The 23,232-nt window shown below is 39.3% G+C and overlaps 2 protein-coding genes and 1 long non-coding RNA gene across 7 annotated transcripts in view; 1 reads left to right on the top strand and 2 right to left on the bottom strand.

The window, feature by feature from the left end:
- The window catches only part of LOC122551254 (signal transducer and activator of transcription 1-alpha/beta-like), a 44,826-nt gene extending 34,962 nt beyond the window's left edge, over positions 1–9,864 (top strand). For all 3 annotated transcript variants that reach the window (XM_043692866.2, XM_087988673.1, XM_087988672.1), the window contains 2 exons: positions 8,583–8,685; positions 9,641–9,864. In XM_043692866.2, coding sequence (XP_043548801.1) covers positions 8,583–8,685; positions 9,641–9,664 — 127 coding nt within the window. In that variant the 3' untranslated portion in view covers positions 9,665–9,864. The remainder of the gene's footprint in view (positions 1–8,582; positions 8,686–9,640) is intronic.
- On the bottom strand, positions 246–18,854 carry LOC148149542 (uncharacterized). The gene is made up of 2 exons (XR_015757576.1): positions 15,814–18,854; positions 246–1,973 (listed from the first exon to the last, which is right to left on the bottom strand). It is a non-coding gene; the product is annotated as an uncharacterized LOC148149542 (long non-coding RNA).
- A 13-nt stretch (positions 18,855–18,867) lies between these two features.
- Positions 18,868–23,232, bottom strand: part of LOC122551255 (glutaminase kidney isoform, mitochondrial) — a 119,427-nt gene continuing 115,062 nt past the window's right edge. Inside the window, exons 18-19 of one of the 3 annotated variants that reach the window (XM_087988676.1) lie at positions 20,309–20,456; positions 18,868–19,464 (exon numbers count right to left, since the gene is read on the bottom strand). In XM_087988676.1, the coding sequence (XP_087844802.1) occupies positions 19,456–19,464; positions 20,309–20,456 (157 nt within the window). In that variant the 3' untranslated portion in view covers positions 18,868–19,455. Of the gene's footprint in view, positions 19,465–20,233; positions 20,457–23,232 lie in introns of those variants that run through there. The other 2 variants (XM_087988675.1, XM_043692870.2) reach the window with 2 other exon arrangements.

Here is a 23,232-nt window from a genome sequence, read left to right as displayed (position 1 = left end):
CAACTTATGGCTGAAGAAATTCCCTCTCATCTCGGTTTTAAACTTCCCTTCACTCTGAGGTAGTCCTGTCAACTCCTAGTCTGACTTACTGGTCGAAGCCTCCTCTTCTTGTCCGCTCTATCCAGGCCTTTCGGTACACAGAGGAACTTTGATTATTCAAAATTGATGGGTAGGCAGGTTTTCGTTCAGATAATTGATTATTGGGTTAATTGATTTGACCTTTAAGGAAGCTGCACTGCACGCAATTGCATTAAAAAGCAAGTTTACAGTTTTTATTTCATTCAGTTGCTAAAATTTGTACAAACACTGGATATCAGTTAAACATTCATGACATTTTGCACATCAGTTTGTGTACCTGTACAGTAAATAAAATTCATTGAAGTGGAGGTTGGTTATTATTTGAAGAAAATATCCAACTGCTGTCTCTTTTTATGCCAGTGATAACATTTGGCGAAGTTGCAGCAACTTAACGGCATCGACTTCGCCTTGTGCTTCGTACTACTCCATGAAAAGTTGCAAACTGTCAATAGCTTCATTAACTGGGTCTGGAGAAGGTGAGGGTATCAGATTTTCCTTACCATCCACACTTTCCTGGTGTTCTTCTGTGACTATATTGACTATCTGATCAGCACAGTGTGTCTCTGTTCTGTTGGCGTTGTCACAGTTCACCCAAGCATCAATCTCAGTCTCTACAAAGTCTCCTAAACTCAGTTGTCTGCAGTTTTCGGTGATGTCAGTGCTTAGTCTTTGTTCTGGACAGGTGTCCTGTTCACTGGCACGGCTCCCAGCACACAAGCCATTGTACCAACACTCCGCGGTTGTCAATGGCTTGATGCAGTCCTAAGGTTCAGCAAGCGTGAACAGAGTGTCCTTGACTGTGAATGTCTTCATAATTTCCTGTCGTTCTTTCTCTGTATTATCTTTACCCAGGACAGCATGTTACAATGATATTTTTTCATAATTGCGATGATTCCCTGATCAAGCGGCTGTAACATTGAAGTGGTGTTGGCTGGTTTAAAAAAACTCTTGATAGCTCTGTCTGCTGATTCTAACTGGCTGCCTTTGAGTGTGACCCTGAGTTGTCAACAAACAGAAGGGCACATTGCTGGAGTCCAGCGCTTGCCAAATGTGATCTGACAGCAGGGACAAAATCTTAATGGAACCAGGATGAGAAAAGTGGATATGTCATCCACGCCTTATTTTACACTTGGTACTTCACAGCAAATGAGGTCTTGTCACAGTTCTTGAAGCAACAGGGATTAGCTATCACCTGATGCAGTTAAGTGGAAATTAGAGTGCTGGTGGTGCTCACCCAAGAAAAAAATCTTGATGCGATCCGTCTGCACTTTGTCCTGACACCTGCTTTTCCACAGTAGATTCAAGTTTTTTTTTAATCTGGCAGTGCACGTCAAAACAATCCAATTTCATCAGCATTGTACAACTGCTCAGGTTCATACTTTCCTTCATGAATGGTGGATTGCAGTTTCTACCTGTAGCCTTCCACTCTCCAAGAATGCTGAGTTGCCTAGTGCCGTGACAATGTTTGAAGCACTGTAACCAGCCCAATGATACTGTGACCAGATTCACCAGTGTGGAATCGTTCATGGAAACTGGCAACGTTTTCTAGTATCTGGCCAGATACGGGAATTCCCTTTACACACTGCTGTGCAAATGACAAAAACACAGTTTGGTCGAGTTGTTTTATCCTTTGCTGACCTCATGGATTTTCTTTTTAGAGCATTTGCAGTGTCACTTTGGCTGATGAATTTCTCAATCGCCATCTTTGCTTTCCTGATGTCTGATACTATCCCTATTCCATCGTTGTACTCCTGTGCAATCTTTGATACCTTTTCACCACGATCCAGAATGCTGTGAAATCTCGTTTTTCTATTCAATTGTCACTGTGGTCCGCTTTCTCTTCAGACATGGTAAGTACGTACAACAAACCCGATTGGTTAGACCAGATATGAACTCTGAAACGTCAGAGGGAATGATGACTCTACTGATTTTGTTCATTTTAACTTTTTTTTTAATGTATTAAAATTCTTTCAACACTGCAACAATTTACTGACTCAGATTGTTGCACCAGTGTCATTAACACCTCTTTGCAACATTTGCACATCATCTTCAGTGCAGGTAACCCTCATTTACCCTGTACAGTTAACAAAAGACGTGATGGTGGCACCATTGTCAGCAACATCATTGTTGTAGTGGTTTCACGGGACCTTCAGATCCTGTTCGGATAATCCGATTTTTGAATAATTGATGTTCAGATAATAGAGACTCCTCTGTACTGTAAGTTTCAATCAGCTTCTCCCTCGTTCTTCTAAACTCCATCGAGTACAGACCCAGAGTCCTCAACCACTCTTATGACAAGCCCTTCATCCCTGGAATCTTTGTGAACCTCCCTCTGGACCCCCTCCAAAACCAGCACATCCATCCTTAGATATAGGGCCCAAAGTATTCCAAATGTGGTCTGACTTGAGCCTTATACAGCCGCAGCAGTACATTTCTACTTCTGTATTCTAGCCGCCTTGAAATGAATGCTAACATTGCATTTGCCTTCCTAACTGCCAACTGAACTTGCATGTTAATCTTAAGAGAGTCCCTTTGTGCTTAAGACTTAAGTCAGGAAAATAAAGTTGGCAATGCAAAACAATTCTCTCCACAAATGTTAACCGACTGAGCACTTTTTTTGTTTTCAACTAACTTTACTCATGACATGGGTAATAAGGTAACAGGTTGAATACAAAACACCAAGTGCGACAAAATAGCCCTGTATAAATAGTATAAAATATGCTGTTTATTTTTAATTTGTGTATTTGAAATCATTCTATACTGGCAGCTCAATTAGTGATAGCAAGTGACTCATTAGATATTAATGTAATTGTTATTGGAAAATCTAAGCATTTAATTATATCAGGAAAATAGTCTACTTGTCTAATTCTTCCTACCAAAGTGCATAACCTCAAACTTTCCCACGTATTCCATCTGCCATCCTTTGCTCACTCTCCTAGCCTATCCAAGTCCATCTACAGCCTCCCCACTTGTTTAGCACTACCTCCAATAATCTTTGTCATCTGCAAACATGGCAACAGTGCTCTCAGTTCCTTTGTCCAATGTATAACATGAATAGTTGTGGTCCCAGCAATGAACCCTGCAGAACTCCACTAGTCACTAGCTGCCATTCGGAAAAAGATCCCTTTATCACTATTATCTACTTTCTGCCAGTTAGCCAGTGTGCTGTCTATGCCAGTATCTTGCCCCGAACATACTGACTTTTATTTAGCAGCCTCCTAGAATCCAATTAGATCACGTCCACTGGCTCGCATTTGTCTAACTTGTTGCCTCCTCTCAGAATTTTAACATTTGTCAGGGATAACCTCCCCTTGACAAACCTGTGCTGACGGAAATGCATAGTAAAATATGCCTCAAAGTACTCTGCAATCTCATCCTTCATTACAGGCTAAAATTTTACCAAGGACTGAGTCAGGCTAACTGGCATATAGTCTCCTTCTGCCTCCTTGCCATTAACAGGGGTGTTACATTCTCCATTTTCCAGTCCTGTGGGACCATAATTCCAGTGATTCCTGCCTCTACAATATCCTCAGCTATGTCCTTCAGACCCAGGGATTTAGTCCATCTGGTTCGGAGGATTTATCCTTCAGATGTTTTGGCTTCCCCAGCATCATTATCTTAGCCACCATATTCATCTCTGACCCCTGCCCTTGAAGTTTTGATATGCTGCTGGTGTCTTCCACTATGATAAATGATGCAAAGTACCTTTTCAGTTCCTCTGCATTTGTTTCCCATTACTATTACTACTACTCCAGCCTCATTTTCCAGCAGTCCAATATCCATTCTTTTTTCTCTCTCTCTCTCTCTCTCTCTCTCCTTTTAGATACCATTATTTATTGCTAGCTTACCCCTGCCACATCGTTTTTCTAGTTATTCTCTGCTCAAGTTTAAAGGCTATCCACACTCTATGCTTGTTTGCTTTTATGCAATCTCTGACTTGTCAGCCATGGTTGCCTCATCATCCCCATACAGTATGTTTCTTCTTTCACTGTGCCTTCCAAATTCTCCTTGAAACTTCTGCCATTGCTGCTGCACTGTCTTCCCTGCTAGACTCCCTATCCAATCAACTCTGGCCAGTTCCTCCCTCATGTCTCAGTATTGCAACGGAGTAAAGGTAACTACAGTTGTATCTAATTCCAGCTTCTCCCTCTCAACTGCAGGGTGAATTCTAATATATATGGTAACTGCCCCCTCCGGGTTCTGTCACCTTTAAGCTTCCTAATCAAGTTGCAAATATAAAATTTATAATTTATAATTCTAAAGTGCAAGTTCTTAGAGTAAAATAAACTAAAAATAGGTGTTTTAGAAAAATCAGATGGTCGTTGTTCAATTTTTAATCTTGGTCTTTGAGAGTCATTTAGAACAAAGTAGTTCATGATGAAGGAAGTGAAATTTTTATTTGAATGGGTGCCTTAATCTTTTCCAATTACATGTACAAAGATTCTCATACATAAGGATGAATTTTCTTTTTGTTCTGTTCTACCAAGTTTCATGGTCTATGTACAAAATAAAGTGTAATTTTTCTGACGTAACCAACCATGTTGGACATTTCATTACTACTTAGTGGATATAATTAAATGCTTAGATTTTCCAATAACAATTGCATTAATATCTAATGAGTCACTTGCTATCACTAGTTGAGCTGCCAGTATAGAATGATTTCAAATACACAAATTAAAAATAAACAGCATATTTTATACTATTTATACAGGCCTATTTTGTCACACTTGGTGTTTTGTATTCAACCTGTTTACTCATGACATGGGTAATAAGGTAAGTTAGTTGAAAACAAAAACAAAAGTGCTCAGTCGGTTAACATCTGTGGAGAGAATTGTTTTGCATTGCCAACTTTATTTTACAAGTCCGAACTAGAAGTTAGAGATGAAAGAGTATTCTAAACCAATCCAGAGGCGAGGAAAGACCAAAATAAAAGTCCGTAATGGGACCAAAAAAGTCCAAAAATTTTGTAATTTGTTTTCTTAGTACTTTCTTTGGATTTGGGCATGAGATCTTACAACAAATGAAATGGAACCCATGATTTGATCTGAAGTTCTTGAAATTAAAATGTAACATGACTATTTTAAAAGATGAATAGCATTTCCTGAACTTCATTAGAATAGTGTGAGATGCTGAGGACAGAAGGGCTTCAGAAAGTATTCAGAAGCTCAGGGTCCATTTGCAGACTGAATGGAATTGTTTAGCGAAACATTGGTTATACTGATGTAGAGGAGACCATATTGTGAGCAGAATACAGCATATTAAATTGAAAGCAGTAAAAGTAAATTACTTGTTTAAGTTTGCAGTTCTGGACAGTGAAATACAGGGGGAAAGGAGGTGATAGCAGCTCATGTTCTGTGCTTGCTTTAGAAGGCCCTGTAGAAACCTGAAAAGGATGTTATTGAGGAAGCTGTCCCTTTCGAATGCTAAGACAGGAAAGGATGGTGCATTTACACTGGAGGCAGTTGATGTGGAAAGTGACAACGAGGTACAATCTTGTATGGAGATAGAAATAGTGTGGGTGTGGTTGGGGCCCTGTTGATTACAGTGAAAAGGAATCCTTGACTGAGGAAAAAGGAAGATGTAGGAGAACAATATTACTTTTAGACATGCTGCACGATCCTGCATTATTTAAATTATTGCATTTCCTATTACAATTGAAATCAAGTAACCAAACTTTGACCTTGCCTCTCTTCACTGTAGGTGGTGCTGTTGTTCAAATGGTTGAAACATTCAGTATTAACTACACGCAGAACTTTATCTGCCTTGGCTACAACAAAAAGTCAGACTTTTAGCTTCTGTACCTGGATTGGAATATTAAGGTTGAGCAATAGTGATAGTTTAGTATAAAAAGATTTGGCATTTTTCTTCTATGGATTGGAATTCAAGAAGGGTTATGTTAATAATTATTGGAATTTCAAATAACTCACTGGTTATATCTCAACACCTATTTGTATAAATTTTTAAAGCAATAAAATTGTTACTTTTTTACAAAACAGTATGTCTTTGCATATTAGGGCAACTGGGTAGGTTTAGGAAAAAAGCAAAAGGATTTTAGGAAGAAATTCCAGAGCTGAGGGCCCAGCCTGCTGAAGGTATGGCAACAAAGGAAAGAACAGTTGCAATCATAGATGCTTAAGTGGCCAGAATTAGAAAAGCACAAATGCCTTCAGGATGGAGATACAAAAAGTACTGGAAAAACTCAGCAGGGCTGGCAGCATCTGCAGTATTTAATTTGGATGTCTGAAGGTTGTTGAACTGGAGGAGATTAGAGATGGTGGAAGGGTGAGTATATGGATGGATATGAAAATAATATGGGAATTTTATAATCAACCTTGTTTTATACTCAACAGGGGATGATGGTTGAATTGGATTTTGGTTTGAATTAGGACATTAAACTGGAGAACATCCAAAACTCTGTCAGAGGGTAGAGTATAGGATATTGCCAGGAGCGCATGAGCTTTGTCAAATCTGAAGATTTCAAAAGTACGGATAAGAGCTTGAGCAGCAGATGAAATAAGACCAGGACAGAGTTGATCGAAGTTAAAATGATTAAAAGTGTGTGGTCTTTTAACAACAAACAGTACAGCATAGGATCAGGTCCTTGGGGCCCACCAATACTGCACCAAACAAATGCTTTTCTAAACAAAAAAAAATTCTTCTCTATCCATATTTCCCTATTAAGATGCTTTTTAAACATTATTAAAGTATCTGCCTCCACCATGTACTCTGACAGTGCATTCCATGCACTTAACATGCTGTGTGTGGGGGGGGGGATAACTTGCCTCATGTCCTTTTTAAATTTATCCCCTTTTTCTTTAAACATATCCCCTAGTAATTGACATTTCTACTTTTGGGGGGGAGGGGAGGAGAAGACTCCAACTATGTATTCTATCCATACCTCTCAATTTTGTAAGTTTCTATCAAGAGCCTATGAAAGGGTTATAAACATAGATTTACTTATGTACAGATGCCTGCTTGATAAAAGACTGGTCAGTATTTTTTAAATCCCAGGAATTTTACAAAAGAACTGTTGCTTTTGTATATACTATGCTTTGCTGTTCAATTTTTTATTTTAAATGTGATTTTTTAAAAATGCTTGACTTAAGTCTACTGCTGATCCTGAATTTAATGCATTGGCATTTTGCTTCTTACATTTAAATTGATCAATCTTACAACTGTACCTGAGAGAGAAGGTAGAGGGCCAAGGTGGATATAACAGTAGCAAAGATTTTTGTTTTTGCAATGAACATATTGGATTCTGTGCCAGGAGAGCAGGTGCTATAGTAAGAAAATTGGTTAGAGACAAAAAACCTGCAGATGCTGAAATCCAAAGTAGACAGGCAGTATGCTGGAAGAACACAGCAAGCCAGGCAGCAACAAGAGGTGGAGAAGTCAACATATCAGATTGCATTCACAGATATTGTTTGTACTCTTTCAAATTGTTTACATCATGAAGTTATTTTCTTTCTTCATTTGTAACCAGTCACTGATTGTATTGTGCTGACAAACTGGCTTTTCAAAAAAATAGGAATAGGGATTTGGGATTCTGGATTAGTGGTGCTAGAAAAGCAGAGCAGTTCAGGCAGCATCTGAGGAGTAGTAAAATCAACATTTCAGGCAAAAGCCCTTTATCAGGAATACAGCTTAGGACAATAGAGCAGGGGAAACTATTAACTACACAGTCGTAAGTGGAATATTGTTTTTCAGAGATTACTTCGACACTTTAAATTTCCTTTAAACTTGTTCAGTTTTTTAAAATGAAAAAGATTTTATAAAGTCTGAAATTGAGTATAACTTTTTTCACTGTTTGAAACTGTCCATTACTGCACATGGATCTGTTCACAATAGTATTAGTCCAGTCTTCACAGTGACAATACTCTTCTTTGTATCGTATGGCACAAGCACGGTGTTAAATGGGACAGACTTTAAATAGATCTAGCAATTGAAGACTGGGCAGCAGCAGAAATGTATTCCAGCACTACCTACAACCTCATGGCCCAGCATATCCTCCACTCAAATATTACCATCAAGTCAGGAGATCAACCCTGGTTCAGTGTACAGTGCAGGAGGGCATGGCAGGAGCAGCATCAGACATACCTAAAAATGTCAACCTAGTGAAGCTACTAAACAGGATTACTTGCATGCCAACAGCATAAGCAGTAAGTGATCCCACAAATGCAACAGATCAGATCTAAATTCTGCGGTCCTGCCCCATCCAGTTGTGAATAGAGGGTGACGCTCCACCAATAGCCCCATCCTCAGTGATGGAAGACATGTTGTCAGTGCAAAACATGATGCTGGAGCATTCACAGCAATCTTCAGCCAGAAGTACCAAGTGGATGATCCATCTCCACCTCCTTCAGTGGCCTTTGCCATCACAGGTACCAGTCTTCAGCCAATTCGATCCACTCAACATGATAAACTGTTGGAGGCAAATACCTCCTGGATATTGCATTAATTTCTTTTTCCTTCCCTCTTAATCATTTATCTATATTTGTTTACAGTCATCCCTCAAGACTGCAGTCAACGGAAAATCTTCTGCCTATGTCTGTGGAGGATTTTGGCGAATTGGAGCGCCACTTAAGTCCTTCAGACATTGACACAGTGGTAAGTTTTTAATAAGAATGGCTAGATTTATTTGTTGCATTCAATAATATGCATCGTTTACTATACATCAATTATTTGTTCTTAACAATAGTGATTATGTAGTAAATTCAAGCAGAACTTGTCACCTAATTTTCTATAGATGAAACTTATATTTTTATGCTAATAATTTTAAAGTGGGTGGAACTAATATAGAAACGTAAACTAACTTAATATGGGACTAGTGGCAAGTTGCATTTATCTAAACTCTAATTTATACATTTCTTTCTCTCACCCCACCATCACTGTTGCCCAGAACAATTCTGAAATTAGCCTTTGTCTCAATGTTCTGCTCTTGAAGGGTGAAGAAATTCCAGTTTCCATTTTTTTGTCCTCAATCTTGCATGCTTCAAAAATATAATTTCTCAACAAGCTATCTCCCTCCAATGACTTGCATCCTAGGATTTTTAAAGTTGCAGCTGCAGTGAATGCATTGTGAATTCTATGATTCTAGAACAGTTCAAGAGTTGAAAGGAAGAGCTCCCTGCTCTTCTTATACTACTCCCCCCCCCCCCCCCCCCCCCCCTCCTCTTCCTGGGGTAATTTTTACTTAACCCAGCGATCTTGCTCCTATTTTGAAGTCTCCAGACCAGTTCCCTAATCTGGGGCTGTGTGTACAACCAGTGGCCACAGCTCCTAATAGTACAGTTTGTATTGAAGAGCAGGCCACCTCTAATTAGCCAGATGACATCCCTGCAGAAACAGCTGATCAGCCACATGGTTCTTAAGTGCCTGATCTGACTTTAAACCATGCTCAGGCTCTTAAGATTAATTAGTTTGAAACAACGACTACTTCTGATGAAGGACAATAAGTATTATAAATAATTTTAAATATTGCTCCATAAAAACAAATGCCTTTTTAATTGTCAGTGAACTAATTCTGTCTTTCAATACTAATTTTGTTTTTTTTTAAAAAAAGATGTGTTCAGCCTATCCAAATTAACCAAGAGTGGTCTTCATAGCTGTGGATCCGCAAGTTGTGACGTTGTTGTTTGGAAGCTTCATTGTAAATAATGACATTTTGTTAAACATTTTAAAAGTTAAGTAGCTACTGCATGTAATGTTTTAGTTACATTGAGTATTTGTATCACTTTCATTTTCTTGAACTCATTTCCATACAAATAAATTTTGGCTGTTCAATTACCAAGATGTTTGGGTTTTTTCCTTAAAGTAAACCTACCCAATTCCCCTTGTTTTTCAAGACTTGAAAGATGGCTCTTGAGTTTGCAGTTCTCATCAATCTCTCCTCCTGCTCAACTTTACCCTCAGTTGCCCATTAGGACCTTTGTGCTTTCTCCTCTGTTTTATTGTTCATGCCAACTTTGGTTCTAATAAGTACACTTTAGATTAAATTCAGAACTTGAGTAGTTACTTGGTTGCTTGTAAAAGGGCCCACTGGCAATTTGCGAGTCTGTCTGTCCCATCCCATCCCATCAAAATTAACTGTCAAACATTGTTTACCATCCTTAAGACTGCTTATCATCTCACTCATTGTCATCTGCTTATTTGTTAGTGAAAGCTTCGTTGGAACCTTCAGCCTTGATTATTCCAGTATTCCATGTCAGCTTCCCTGTTCCAATCCTCCCCCAAAAGAATTACTTGTATTGCAGCTCACATCAAGTTGTCCTGCCATCATTCTTGTTCACTGATCTAACTCCTTATCCTAATGAGCTCCTGGTCTTCCAATACCAAATTAAAAATTGAGCTCCTATTCTGATCTTTCATTCTGTGTAACCAGCTTCAGTCCATTAAGAATACTAGCTTCCTCCAACTCGTGTGCGTTTTCCACTTCAACTAGTGGCAGCTGTACCCTTCAAGTCCTTAGTTTTAAATCTGACATGCATCTGTTTATCATTGATCTTTAGGGCACTTAAATTTATCTTTCTGCCCAGTTTTCAGGTCATATGTCTGAATACCTCCTTAATCCAACATCAATTTTGACTCAAAATGCTGTTAGGTGTCTTAAGATGTTTCCCTATGCTAAAAATGCTACATAATGCAACAATGCCCTTTATGTAGATACAGTCTAATGACAAAAATACTACTTCCTATAATTTTGTCTGATTTGAAACAGCACCAGAATACTCTTATGGAACAGGTTCAGTTTTGATGTAAATGGATAGTTACATTAATTGTCCTATTGTGTTTCTACAACACAACTTGGAAATGTTCAAGCAAGTGATATTGTCACGTTTTACTGATATTGAACAATTCTTTGAGGATTTGTGGCACTGACAGAACATTTAACATCGTGACTATTTCAAAAAAGTCTGGGATTACCACACTAAGTGACAACAGATTCAAAGTAATAAGCAGTGAAACCATGGCCTTTCAATATGCCAACCACAGCACACTATGTCATGTCCATGTTGCATCTCAAACAAGTCAGCACAAAGTAAAACAACTGTCACCATTACTTGCTTGAATGTGAAAAAAATTTTCATCCTGTTTTTTAAGACCTATTTGGTTTACCGCACTTCACTGTTCATACCTTAAATCTATTAATAGTGGGGGTTCATTTTCAATTTGATATCCGAATGATAGTTTTGTATTAAATAGAAAAATCAACCAGTAGGACAGAAGCAATCCAAATGTGAATTGCACTGCAGCAGACAGAGAACATTAATGTGATCAGCTTTGTGTTCTACCACAGTCCTTGTGTTTGTAATATTAGTACTTAGAACATATTGTAACAATAACAGAAACAAAAATAGCCCCTCAAGCCTGCTACCACCATTCAATTTAATCATGGCTGCTTATCCCATTCCCACTTCCTCTCCATATCCTTTGATCCCTTTAGCTTCAAGGGCCACATCTCGCTCCCTCTTGAATATATCTTAACAAACTGGTCCCAATATGTTCCTGTAGGAGAGACTTCCACATGTTCATAACTCTCTGGGTAAAGAAATGCTTCCTCATCTCAGTCGAATACCTTACCCCTTATTCTTAGACTGTGACCTCTCATTCCAGACTATCCCAACATCAGGAACATTCTTGCTGCAACTAATGCATCCAGTCCCATCAGGATTTTACATTAGATGCCCTCCTCATTCTAGTAAATTCTGGCGAGTACAAGCCCAGTTGTCCAGTTTTTCTTCTGGTTAGTCCTGCCATCCTAGGAATCAGTATAGCAAACCTTCACTGGACTCCCTCAATAGTAAGAATCTCCTTCCTCAATAGGAGACCAAAACAACACACAATTCTCAAGGTGTGGCCTCATCAAGGCCCTGTATAACTGCAAGACATCCTTAATCCAATACTGAAATACTCTCCCTATGACAGCCAGCATGCTGTTAGCTTTCCTTTCCATCTGCTGCACCTGCATGGAAACCTTCAGCGACTGTTCCACCATGACACCCAGGTCTTTCTAAAGCTGCCACCATTCAGATAATAATCTGCCTTCCTGTTTTTTTTTTTGCGACCAAAGTGGATGAACTCACATTATTCCACATTATATTGTATTTGCCCACTCAGCCAGTCTGTCCAAGTCTTGCAGCCTCTTAGGATCCTCCTTACAGCACACACTGCCACCCAGCTTAGTGTCATCTGCAAATTTGGAGATATTGCATTCAATTCCTTCATTCAAATTGTTAGTTTATATTGTGAACAGCTAGGGTCCCAGCACTGAACCCTGCAGTACCCCACTTGTCACCACCTGCCACTCGGAAAAAGACATTATCTCTGATAACATAAGCTTTAGTTTTGCTCACTAATTTGTTGTGGAACTTTTATCAAAAGCCTTTTGAAAGTCCAGATACATAACATCTACTCAAAGTTTGGGTGAAGATTTGTAGCTCGGGTGCTCGTTGTTGTGGTTCTGTTCGCCGAGCTGAAAATCTGTTACAAACGTTTCGTCCCCTGTCTAGGTGACATCCTCAGTGCTTGGGAGCCTCCTGTGAAGCGCTTCTGTGGTGTTTCCTCCGGCATTTATAGTGGCCTGTCCCTGCCGCTTCCAGTTGTCAGTTTCAGCTGTCCGCTGTAGTGGCCGGTATATTGGGTCCAGGTCGATGGAGTTTGTGGATGAGTGCTATGCTTCTAGGAATTCTCTGGCTGTTCTTTGTTTGGCTTGCCCTATAATGGTAGTGTTGTCCCAGTCGAATTCATGTTGCTTGTCGTCTGCGTGTGTGGCTACTAAGGATAGCTGGTCGTGGTGTTTCGTGGCTAGTTGATGTTCATGGATGCGGATCGTTAGCTGTCTTCCTGTTTGTCCTATGTAGTGTTTTGTGCAGTCCTTGCATGGGATTTTGTACACTACATTAGTTTTGCTCATGCTGGGTATCGGGTCCTTCGTTCTGGTGAGTTGTTGTCGGAGGGTGGCTGTTGGTTTGTGTGCTATTATAAGTCCTAGTGGTCGTAGTAGTCTGGCTGTCAGTTCTGAAATGCTCCTGATGTATGGTAGTGCGGCTAGTCCTTTGGGTTGCGGCATGTCCTCGTTCCATTGTCTTTCTCTTAGGCATCTGTTGATGAAATTGCGCGGGTATCCGTTTTTGGCGAATACCTTGTACAGGTGTTCCTCTTCCTCTTTTTGCAGTTCTGGTGTACTGCAGTGTGTTGTGGCCCTTTTGAATAGTGTCTTGATGCAACTTCGTTTGTGTGTTGGGGTGGTTGCTTTCATAGTTCAGGACTTGGTCTGTGTTTGTATACCTTTGTGGTGAATTCTCCGTTCGGTGTTCTCTGTACCAACACACACAAACGAAGTTGCGTCAAGAAACTATTCAAAAGGGCCACAACACACTGCAGTACACCAGAACTGCAAAAAGAGGAGGAACACCTGTACAAGGTATTCGCCAAAAACGGATACCCGCGCAATTTCATCAACAGATGCCTAAGAGAAAGACAATGGAACGAGGACATGCCGCAACCCAAAGGACTAGCCACACTACCTTACATCAGGAGCATTTCAGAACTGACAGCCAGACTACTACGACCACTAGGACTTATAATAGCACACAAACCAACAGCCACCCTCAGACAACAACTCACCAGAACGAAGGACCCGATACCCAGCATGAGCAAAACTAATGTAGTGTACAAAATACCATGCAAGGACTGCACAAAACACTATATAGGACAAACAGGAAGACAGCTAACGATCCACAGCCATGAACATCAGCTAGCCACGAAACGACACGACCAGCTATCCTTAGTAGCCACACACGCAGACGACAAGCAACATGAATTCGACTGGGACAACACTACCATTATAGGGCAAGCCAAACAAAGAACAGCCAGGGAATTCCTAGAAGCATGGCACTCATCCACAAACACATCGACCGGGACCCAATATACCAGCCACTACAGCGGACAGCTGAAACTGACAACTGGAAGCGGCAGGGACAGGCCACTATAAATGCCGGTGGAAACACCACAGAAGCGCTTCACAGGAGGCTCCCAAGCACTGAGGATGTCACCTAGACAGGGGACGAAATGTTTGCAACAATTTCCAGCTCAGTGAACAGAACCACGACATAACATCTACTGATTCACCTTTGTCCACTCTACTGGTCACATCCTCAAAAGAATTCCAGATAACTTGTCAAAACATGATTTCCCTTTAGTGAATCCATGCTGACTAGGACCAATTCTGTCACCTCTTTCCAAATGCATCCTTAATCATTCATACCAGCATTTTCCCCACCACTGATGTTGACCTAACTGGTCGATGGTTCTCCATTTGCTCTCCCTCTTTCTTTTTAAAAAAAAAATGGGGTTACATTAGCTATTCTCCAGTTCACTGGAACTTTTTCATAGTCTACAAAATGCTGGAAAATGTTCAATGTGTCTGCTCTTTCTAGGGGCACTTCCTTAAGTACTCAGGGATGCAGAGCATCAAGCCCTGGAGATTTAGCAGTTAATACCATCAACATCCCCTAGCATTTCCTGAAGGTTATTTGTTTAAAAATATTATTTGTTTTTGCCCAACTCAGCTAACAATCTCAAGCTCAGCTGTATCTGAAGACTTCAGTTTTAGAATTCAGCACTAGAAAAGCAAGCTCCTTACTGAAAATCTTGCTTGCATAAAAAGGCGAGGATTATTGGTCAAATTGACTGAAGTTTTTAAAACTTATACCTGCAAGGGAACAGCAGTGAAAACAAAATTGTTTTTCTCATCAGGCCTAGAAGAGCAAAAGTTAGTGTTTAGGGGAAAAGCACATTAAAAATACTAATATACATAAAATTTTCACAGGAAGCTCCACAATCACCATTGCTTCAAAATTTCAAGGCAATAAAACACCAGTATTTTTAAACAAATGCTACTATGGAATAAAAACAATCATAGTGAAGGAACAGAGAAGCCATGCAGTTTTACAGTCAAACATTACTAGAAGTCATCCTACCTGTGGCTTACTTCACATCCAATTGGATAGCCTGTGATATGCAGAGTAAAACAAAGGCCCAAACCTTTGTATGTGGGTTGGTAACTCTCTCAGGTTATGACAAAGTTGTAATTACTTACGTCCACTCTTTTGAACCAGATGGAGAAACTGATAGCATGCTTACAAATCTAGGAATCCTTATAGGGAGCAGCACAGAGAATCTTCATAGAAGTTACACTCCCCTTTTCTGGCACTACCTGCTATTTAAATAGTTCAAATTTGCAAAACTATTGGTGGGAAGGAAAGTATGTAAGTTGGTGAGGGGTAGCTGGTGGGTGGGGAATGGAGTAACTGGGTTGGGGGAGAATCACAGGAAAGGGTCAGTTGTATAGGTATCCCAAAGTTATAATTAGCATTTATCCACCCAAATTACCAGAGTGATTATCTAAGTAAGTCTGAACCCTCAGATTCAACTCTCAATCTGATTCGGAGATTAAGGAAGCAAGAGATTGGATAACTGCCAATTAGAACTTGATGAGTCTCAATACATGAGGTATGTCCAGTTGATGAATAAATTAAAAAATCAAGCCAAAATGTTTGTTTGTCTATTCCATGTTCAGGATGCTTCATTTGTACAATTGAAAAGCTGACTCAGAAATGAAGCTTCTCAAAGTTTACAATCTAGCAGTGGAAAAGCACAGGACAAGATTTTTGCAGTGATATCTGGAAATGAGAAAAATCAAAGGCTTAATAGGTTGGTTAGTAAAAATATCACCTGTTGTAGATCATGAAATCCCCAGACTCAGTTTTACTTCAGTAAATTAGCTGAAGTCTGCCAGAGTTCTAGAAAAGTAATTTCAGTTCAACTTAATGGCCAGCTGGGAGGAAAAAGAAAAAAAAAAAATCAGTGTTCCTAGTTGAAATCATTGTCCACAGCGGAATAACTTAAAATGATATGGATTTAAAAATGTGAAAATTCATTACTTTTGCATAACTACATCACAAGTGAAAGCATCTTCCATAGATATATTAAGAAGAAAATGAGGACGTGAGCTTTTTTAATAAACAAATCTCTACTACAGATGCACTCCAGATTGTTACTGACAAATGCTAGCCAATAAAAAAATCAATAATAACGATGCATAAAATTATTATGCAAAGTTGTGTTACAAATCTAGGAATCCTTATAGGGAGCAGCACAGAGAATCTTCATAGAAGTTACACTCCCCTTTTCTGGCACTACCTGCTATTTAAATAGTTCAAATTTGCAAAACTATTGGTGGGAAGGAAAGTATGTAAGTTGGTGAGGGGTAGCTGGTGGGTGGGGAATGGAGTAACTGGGTTGGGGGAGAGTCACAGGAAAGGGTCAGTTGTATAGGTATCCCAAAGTTATAATTAGCATTTATCATTTTGTATGTGACCACTACACTTGGTGCATATGAAAAAATGTAATACAAAACTTTTGAGTTTTTATTTGTGTATTTAACACACTTGATTTGCCTCTTTTAGATAATACCCTGCATTGCCAGCAATACTTCAAAAATAAAATTTCAGATTGAAATATGGAACAATGCACTGAAAATAGATTGCAAGTTAGCAAGTACATTAAACATCATCAATCTTCCATGCTTGAAAAGGCAGTCATGTCACAATGTGGAAAAATACAATTACAGTCACAGTCTCAATAGCAGTTTAAACATAAGCAGAGACTAGTCCTGCCCTATAATGCGTAAGACAGAAGCATGAGCAGGCTGTTTGACTGTTACATCAATGACATATACAATTATTAAAAAGATCCATTTTACAGTGCAGCAATACACACTGCAATTACAGCAATGGATAGAAATATATATTTTAAAATTCAAACTAACAAAAGTATGCTGAAATGCTATCCATCTAATAAGATTCTAAGCATTTACATACATGGACACAGACAATTGCATCAAACAAGCTTCGGCAGTTCACGTCTTTTCAGCACAACACTAAGCATCAAATGCTAGTATTAAATTGGAATCCTACACAAATACAAATGATTCACACAAAACATGGCACCAGAAAACTCTCGAATGCTGCAACTGGGTTAGCAATTAAGAAATATATATGGAACTATATGGAAATTAAATGCAAATTTACTTTTGTAAATTTCAAGGTTAACTACATGGTTCCACAGTACTTGGATGTAGTCTGTATGCTTCAAGCTTCTTAATAGGAGAAAAGAAAATCAAGTCAAATTCCCCAATAGAAACTGGAACAGAAAACATTATAATTTTGTTCAATCATTAGGTGTGAAGGTGTAACTTCAAATGATTAAATAGGCTGGTCAATTCAAGTACATTGCATATGGTCTCTGGAAGAAGCAGACTGAGGGCTCAAACGTCTTTTCCTGTTTTGTCTGACAGATTTTCAAGTACTCTATAATAAATCCTATTACAAAGAAAATTAATTGTATTTCCAGGTAATCATTACAATGTGAACTAACTCAACTTATAAAGACAAATTGCTGAAAAAGCTCAGCAGGTCTGACAGCATCTGTGCAGAGAAATCAGAGTTAACATTTCAGGTTCTATGACTCTTAAGTCCGATTTCTCTTCACAGATGCTGCCAGCCCTGCTGAGCTTTTCCAGCAATTTGTTTCTGCTTCTAATTTACAGCATTCACAGTTCTTTTGATTCAACTCAGTTTATGCCTGTATCGTATGTGTGGGAGATTTGTTATCACCCAAGCAGCAATTTTGTCACATATTAAAGCCTGGAATCCCTTTTAAATTTTCATATTTGCTGTATGTTCCCAGGCTCAGCGAGATGGCTGACCATGTAGCTGTACTAGCACCTGATAGTGAACTCTTTCCCAGCATGGGAATGTTCTTTACAAGAATTGATTGTTATACCAACATTGCTTATCAAATACTAACTAGCACTGTCTACCTACGCGACTGGGCCAATAGCCAACTTACTCATTTAGGTTCAATTAACAGTTCGATAATTGTTAAATGATTGTAACCTATATAATCACACAACTCTCTGTATCCCATTGGAGTGACTTGTGACCATCGTGGTCGACTTGTTTGTCCCCGTGAGCTCATGAAATAAAGAGTCAATAACTCAAGGTTTGTGTGGTGCGAGTCATTCTCTTTAATTCGGATCGATACGTGCTGAATATTTTCGTCCCAATCCCCAACAGTTTGGCATGGCCGGCAGGATCTCCATTGTAGGAGGTTACTGAACCTTTCGCTTTTTTCTTTTTGACTTATTTTTCAGCCTCCCTGAGTCGTTGAGTTTTATTTGCAAAGTAGTCGGTGGGTAGACTATCGTGAGGATAAGCTTTGTCCACCGCAGGTGTTTTCTTCCTCTCTTCTGCCACTAGCTGAAATAAAGTACATTTGGGCTGTGTAGAGGTTAGTGTTTTAGTTCTGATAGCTTTGTATGAGTTTTAAAACACTAGCCTATACACAGCCCAAATGTACTAATTTCAGCTAGTAGCAGAAGAGAAAAGAAAACCGCCCGCGGTGGACAGCTTATCCTGTTTTGTTGCAATAGTAAACCCGCCGAGTAATCGCAAAATCATCCTGCTGACTATTCGCAAATAAACCCGCCAACTCCTCGCAAATAAAACCCGCTGACTCGGAGGCTGAATAAAAAGTCAAAAAGGGAAAGGTCCGGTAACCTCTTACAATAGAGGTCCAGCCGAAGACTCACTTGCATCGATGCAAACTAAAGAAAATGACTTGCACCACACAAGCCTCGAGTTACTGACTGTTTATTTTGTGAGCTCACAGGGAGAGTCATGTCGACCACGATGGTCACAAGTCACTCCCGTAAGCTCACGAAATAAACAGTCAATGACTCAAGGCTTATGTGGTGCAAGTCATTTTCTTTAATTCGGATCGATACGAGCGAATCTTAGGCTGAATATTTTCGTCCCAATCCCCAACAGGAAGTAAAACAGCGTACCGTATGTATACCAGTCTGAAATTGGTTCCTTTTGTAAAGTTCAGAGACTATTAATATGACCCAATGGAATTAAGTTGTATTAAATAGTCAAATCTTAATACAAATAACAATCTAATTACCCTGAAAAGCAGTAATGACATCTTTTTTTCTGAAGTACAGCATTCCTAAGTTTTCAAATACATTACTATATTTGACAAGTTCCAACACAAGAAAAATAAAAATCTTGCATTATTACTTTTAAAAAATGTTCAAAATGCCAGTAACTATTTACATATGTCAAAATTAAATTTTCAAGAATATTTATTCCAAAATTGCTGATAATTTAGGAAAATCTTTGGAAGTATTCCTATTTCTGAGAAAAAATTGTGAATTTGATAGTACAATGTTTTTGACACTGAATCATTTGCATTTGTTTGAAACCTTTACTTACAAACATTTACAGTAATGAAACATGAAACCTCTTCCATTTAGTGGACCTTATAAGAGGCAGGGGAAAAGTAAATTAGTGAATGAAACAGTATTTTGACAGGAAATCAAAAATAAATTAATAAAATTATACTAAATGGATAATGTCAAAGCAATAATCTACTGAAAGGCAACATAACAGTTACATAACCCACACTTAGAATCTGGACTTTTATACTTCTTAGCCATGATACTAATATTGAATGTATTTTTAATAAATGTAAACAAATTTTAGTAAACAAATATGTACTGTTACTGCTGACTGCACTGTTGATTCACTGCTACACTTTTACACGATTGGAACAATACACATTTCAAAATAAGTAAAATAGGCTCTACTTGTAAAACATCTGGACAAAATCCTAATACTGAATACTAATATTCACATTTTACAGGGATGCTTCCAACGGGTTACTTACAGAATACACCAGCTATAATTTTCTTACATGTTTACTAAAGCTGGATATTTCCCAGTATTAATGGCCCAAGTGTCTGACTGATTTAAACTGATTACCACTATTAATAATCGTTCAGGACTTCATGGCAATTTTATAATTGATTAGAAGCCATATGAAATCTTAAATTCACACGGAGATTGTTCTACTTTTCTTTGTAACTAACATAACATGATAAAATGAACTCAATGTAAGAGTCAGACCTCAGGCCCCGAATTGAATACTGGCAATCCTTTCTATTTTACCTACAATTTTCTAAGACTACATCAAAAAAGTTCCAAGCCTAAAACACCAGAATATAATTGCTTGAAAAAAAATACAACACTTTTACAAATTTCAAACTTCAGTTTAGTTTTGATAATTCAGAACAAAATTACAGTTTGATAATATTGAACTATACCATGCTATCTAAGTTCTCTTTGGAGGGTTTTTCTTTTCCATTGTTCGAGTCCTCTGTGGGCATGTACTTGCTCTGGTATTCCTGAAGGATTGTTACAATGTCATGGTGGCCAAAGTGAATTGCCTCATCTACTGGTGTGTTGCCCCATCTAAAATATTTTAAAAAGCACACAAGTTAGAGAACCCGATGGAATGCATCATAGGATACTAAACGAAGGAGCAGAGATAGAACAAACACTGGTAATAATCTTTCAAGAATCCTTAGATTTTGGAAAAATCCCAGAGGATTGGAAAACTGCTAACATGACACTTTTATTGAATAAGGGAAGGAGTTTAAAAAAATACTGGTAACTATAAGCCAGTTAACTGAAAATCTGCTATTGGATAAGTGTTTATTATATTCTAATGTATTACAATAACAGCAATAGCTCAGCATTTATAAATACATAACATGATCAAGCAGGGTCAGTATGCCTTCATGAAGAGAAGATCCATGCCTGTCAAATTTACTTGATTTTTTAAAAATTTTAAATCATTCATGGGATGTGGGCATCAGTGGCTGGCCAGCATTTATTACCTGTCCCTAGTTGACCTTGAGGTGGTCGTTGTTAGCTGCCTTCTTGAACTGTTGTCTGGATACTGTCCAGATCTTGTTGCATTTAAACACAGGCTGCTTTAGTGTTTAAGGAGTGCGAATGGTGCTGAATATTTTGCAATCATTGGCAAACATCCCCACTTCTGAATTTATGATGGAGGGAAGGTTATTGATGTAGCAGCTAAAAGGTTGTTGGGCCTAGGATACTACCCTGAAGAACTCCTGCAGAGATGTCCTGGAGCTGAGATGACTGACTTCCAACAATGACAACCATCTTCCTATGTGCCAGGTATGACTCCAAGCAGAGAGTTTGCCCCCGATACCCATTAATTCCAGTTTTGCCAGGGCTCCTTGATGCCCCACTTGGTCAAATAGAACATAGAAAAGTACAGCACAGAACATGCCCTTTGGCCCACAATGTTGTGCCGTGGTTTAATCCTAATATAAAATATAATAACTTATCCTAGACACCCCTCAACTCACTGCTATCCATGTGCATGTCAAGCAGTCGCTTGAATGTCCATAATGACGTTGCTTCCACCACCACAGCTGGCAACGCATTCCATGCATTCACAACTCTGCATAAAGAACCTACCTCTGACGACTCCTCTATACCTTTCTCTTAATATCTTCAAACTATAGCCCCTCATACCAGTCAACCATGCCCATTGGGAAAAGTCTCTGGCTATTGACTCTATCTATTCCACTCATTATCTTGTATATCTCGATCAGGTCTCCTCTCTTCCTCCTCCTCTCCAGAGAGAAAGGTCCACACTGATTCAATCTTTTTTCATAAGGCAAGCCCTCAGTCCAGGCAGTATCCTTGTAAACCTTCTTTGAACCCTCTCCAAAGCCTCTGTATCTTTCCTATCGTAGGGTGACCAGATCTGGACACAATATTCCAAGTATGGTCTCACCAGGGACTTGTAGAGCTGCAGCAGCCTTGATGTCAAGAGTTGTCACTCTCACCTCACCTGTGAAATTCAGCTCTTTTATCCAATATTTGAACCAAGGCTGTAATGAGGTCAGGAGCTGGGAGGCCCTAGCGGAACCTAAATTGGATGTCACTGAGCAGATGCTATTTGATAACACTGTTTATGATTCTTCCATCACTTTGCTGATGATCAAAACCTATGAAGCCATGATTAGGTGGGTTGGATTTGTCCTGCTTTTTGTGTACAGGACATACCTGGGTAACTGTAGTGGAACAGCTTGGCTAGGGGAGCAGCAAGCTCTGGAATACAAGTCTTCAGTACTGCTGTCAAGGTCCAAAGCCTTTGCAGGGTGGAGGAGCACTGATTCATCAGTTGAAGAGGGAATGATATGTGGTAATTAGCAGGAGGTTTCCTTGACCACGTTTAACTCAAAGCCATGATACTTCCTGGGGTCTGGAGTCAATATTGAGGACTTCCAGGGCAACTCCCACCTGAGTGTAAACCACTGTGCTGCCAGTGGGATAGGATGTATCCAGGGATGATGATGGGGTTGTCTGTTAAGACGACATAATCCGGTATGCCTGATTTAAATCAAGGATTCCCCTTCACTGTAGTTGACAGGGTCTTCAACAATGTCTGACCCATTTCCAACATTTCTGCCATCACCACTTTTTCTACCAATGAGAACCACAGTGGAGTTTCCCAGTCCTCACTTTCCCACACCATCCAACACCATTTCCATTATTCCACCAAACATTTTCACACCTCCTTCCCAGTCAGCATTCTGAAGGGATTGTTCTCTGTGAGCCCTGTCCACTCCTCTATCAGCTCATTTGTCTCCTACAGCACCTTCCTGTGCAATAGCAGGTGGTGCAACACTCGCCCTTTTACCTCCTCCTGCCCCAAAAAATCCTTTACAATGAAGCAGTAATTGACTTGTACTTCTTTCAATCTAGTCTCCTGTAAACCACCGCTCATAGTGCTGTCTTTTCTACATGGGGGAGACAAAAAACACAGATTGGGTGACTGCTCTGTCAAACATCTTTGCTCTGTCTCTAAGCATGACCTTGGTTTTCCAGGTACCTACCATTTCAATACACCCTATCACATTCACATTTTTGTCCTAGGCCTGCTGTGGTGTCCCACTGAAGACCAGTGTAAACTAGAGGAATAGCACCTCATTTTTCATTTAGGCACTTTACAGCCTTCTTGAGTCAATGGTGATTCAACAACTTTGGGCCAGGAATACCATCCTCCATTTTGATTGCACACCCCACCAATACCTCGTTTACACGGTTTTGCTTGCTTATAGCAGAGCCAGCCAATATTCTGCTATTGTCCTTTGCTTTGCAACACCTTTTCCTGTCCTAACCTGACCTTCTGTTCTACTGGCTC

This window comes from Chiloscyllium plagiosum, unplaced genomic scaffold (assembly GCF_037043375.1).
Source record: "Chiloscyllium plagiosum isolate Xiang-an unplaced genomic scaffold, Cpla_swu_hap1 HiC_scaffold_7, whole genome shotgun sequence".
Taxonomy (NCBI): Eukaryota; Metazoa; Chordata; class Chondrichthyes; order Orectolobiformes; family Hemiscylliidae; genus Chiloscyllium; species Chiloscyllium plagiosum.
The sequence above is the reverse complement of the archived record's forward strand: the minus strand, read 5'-3'. Positions and strand labels throughout refer to the sequence as shown.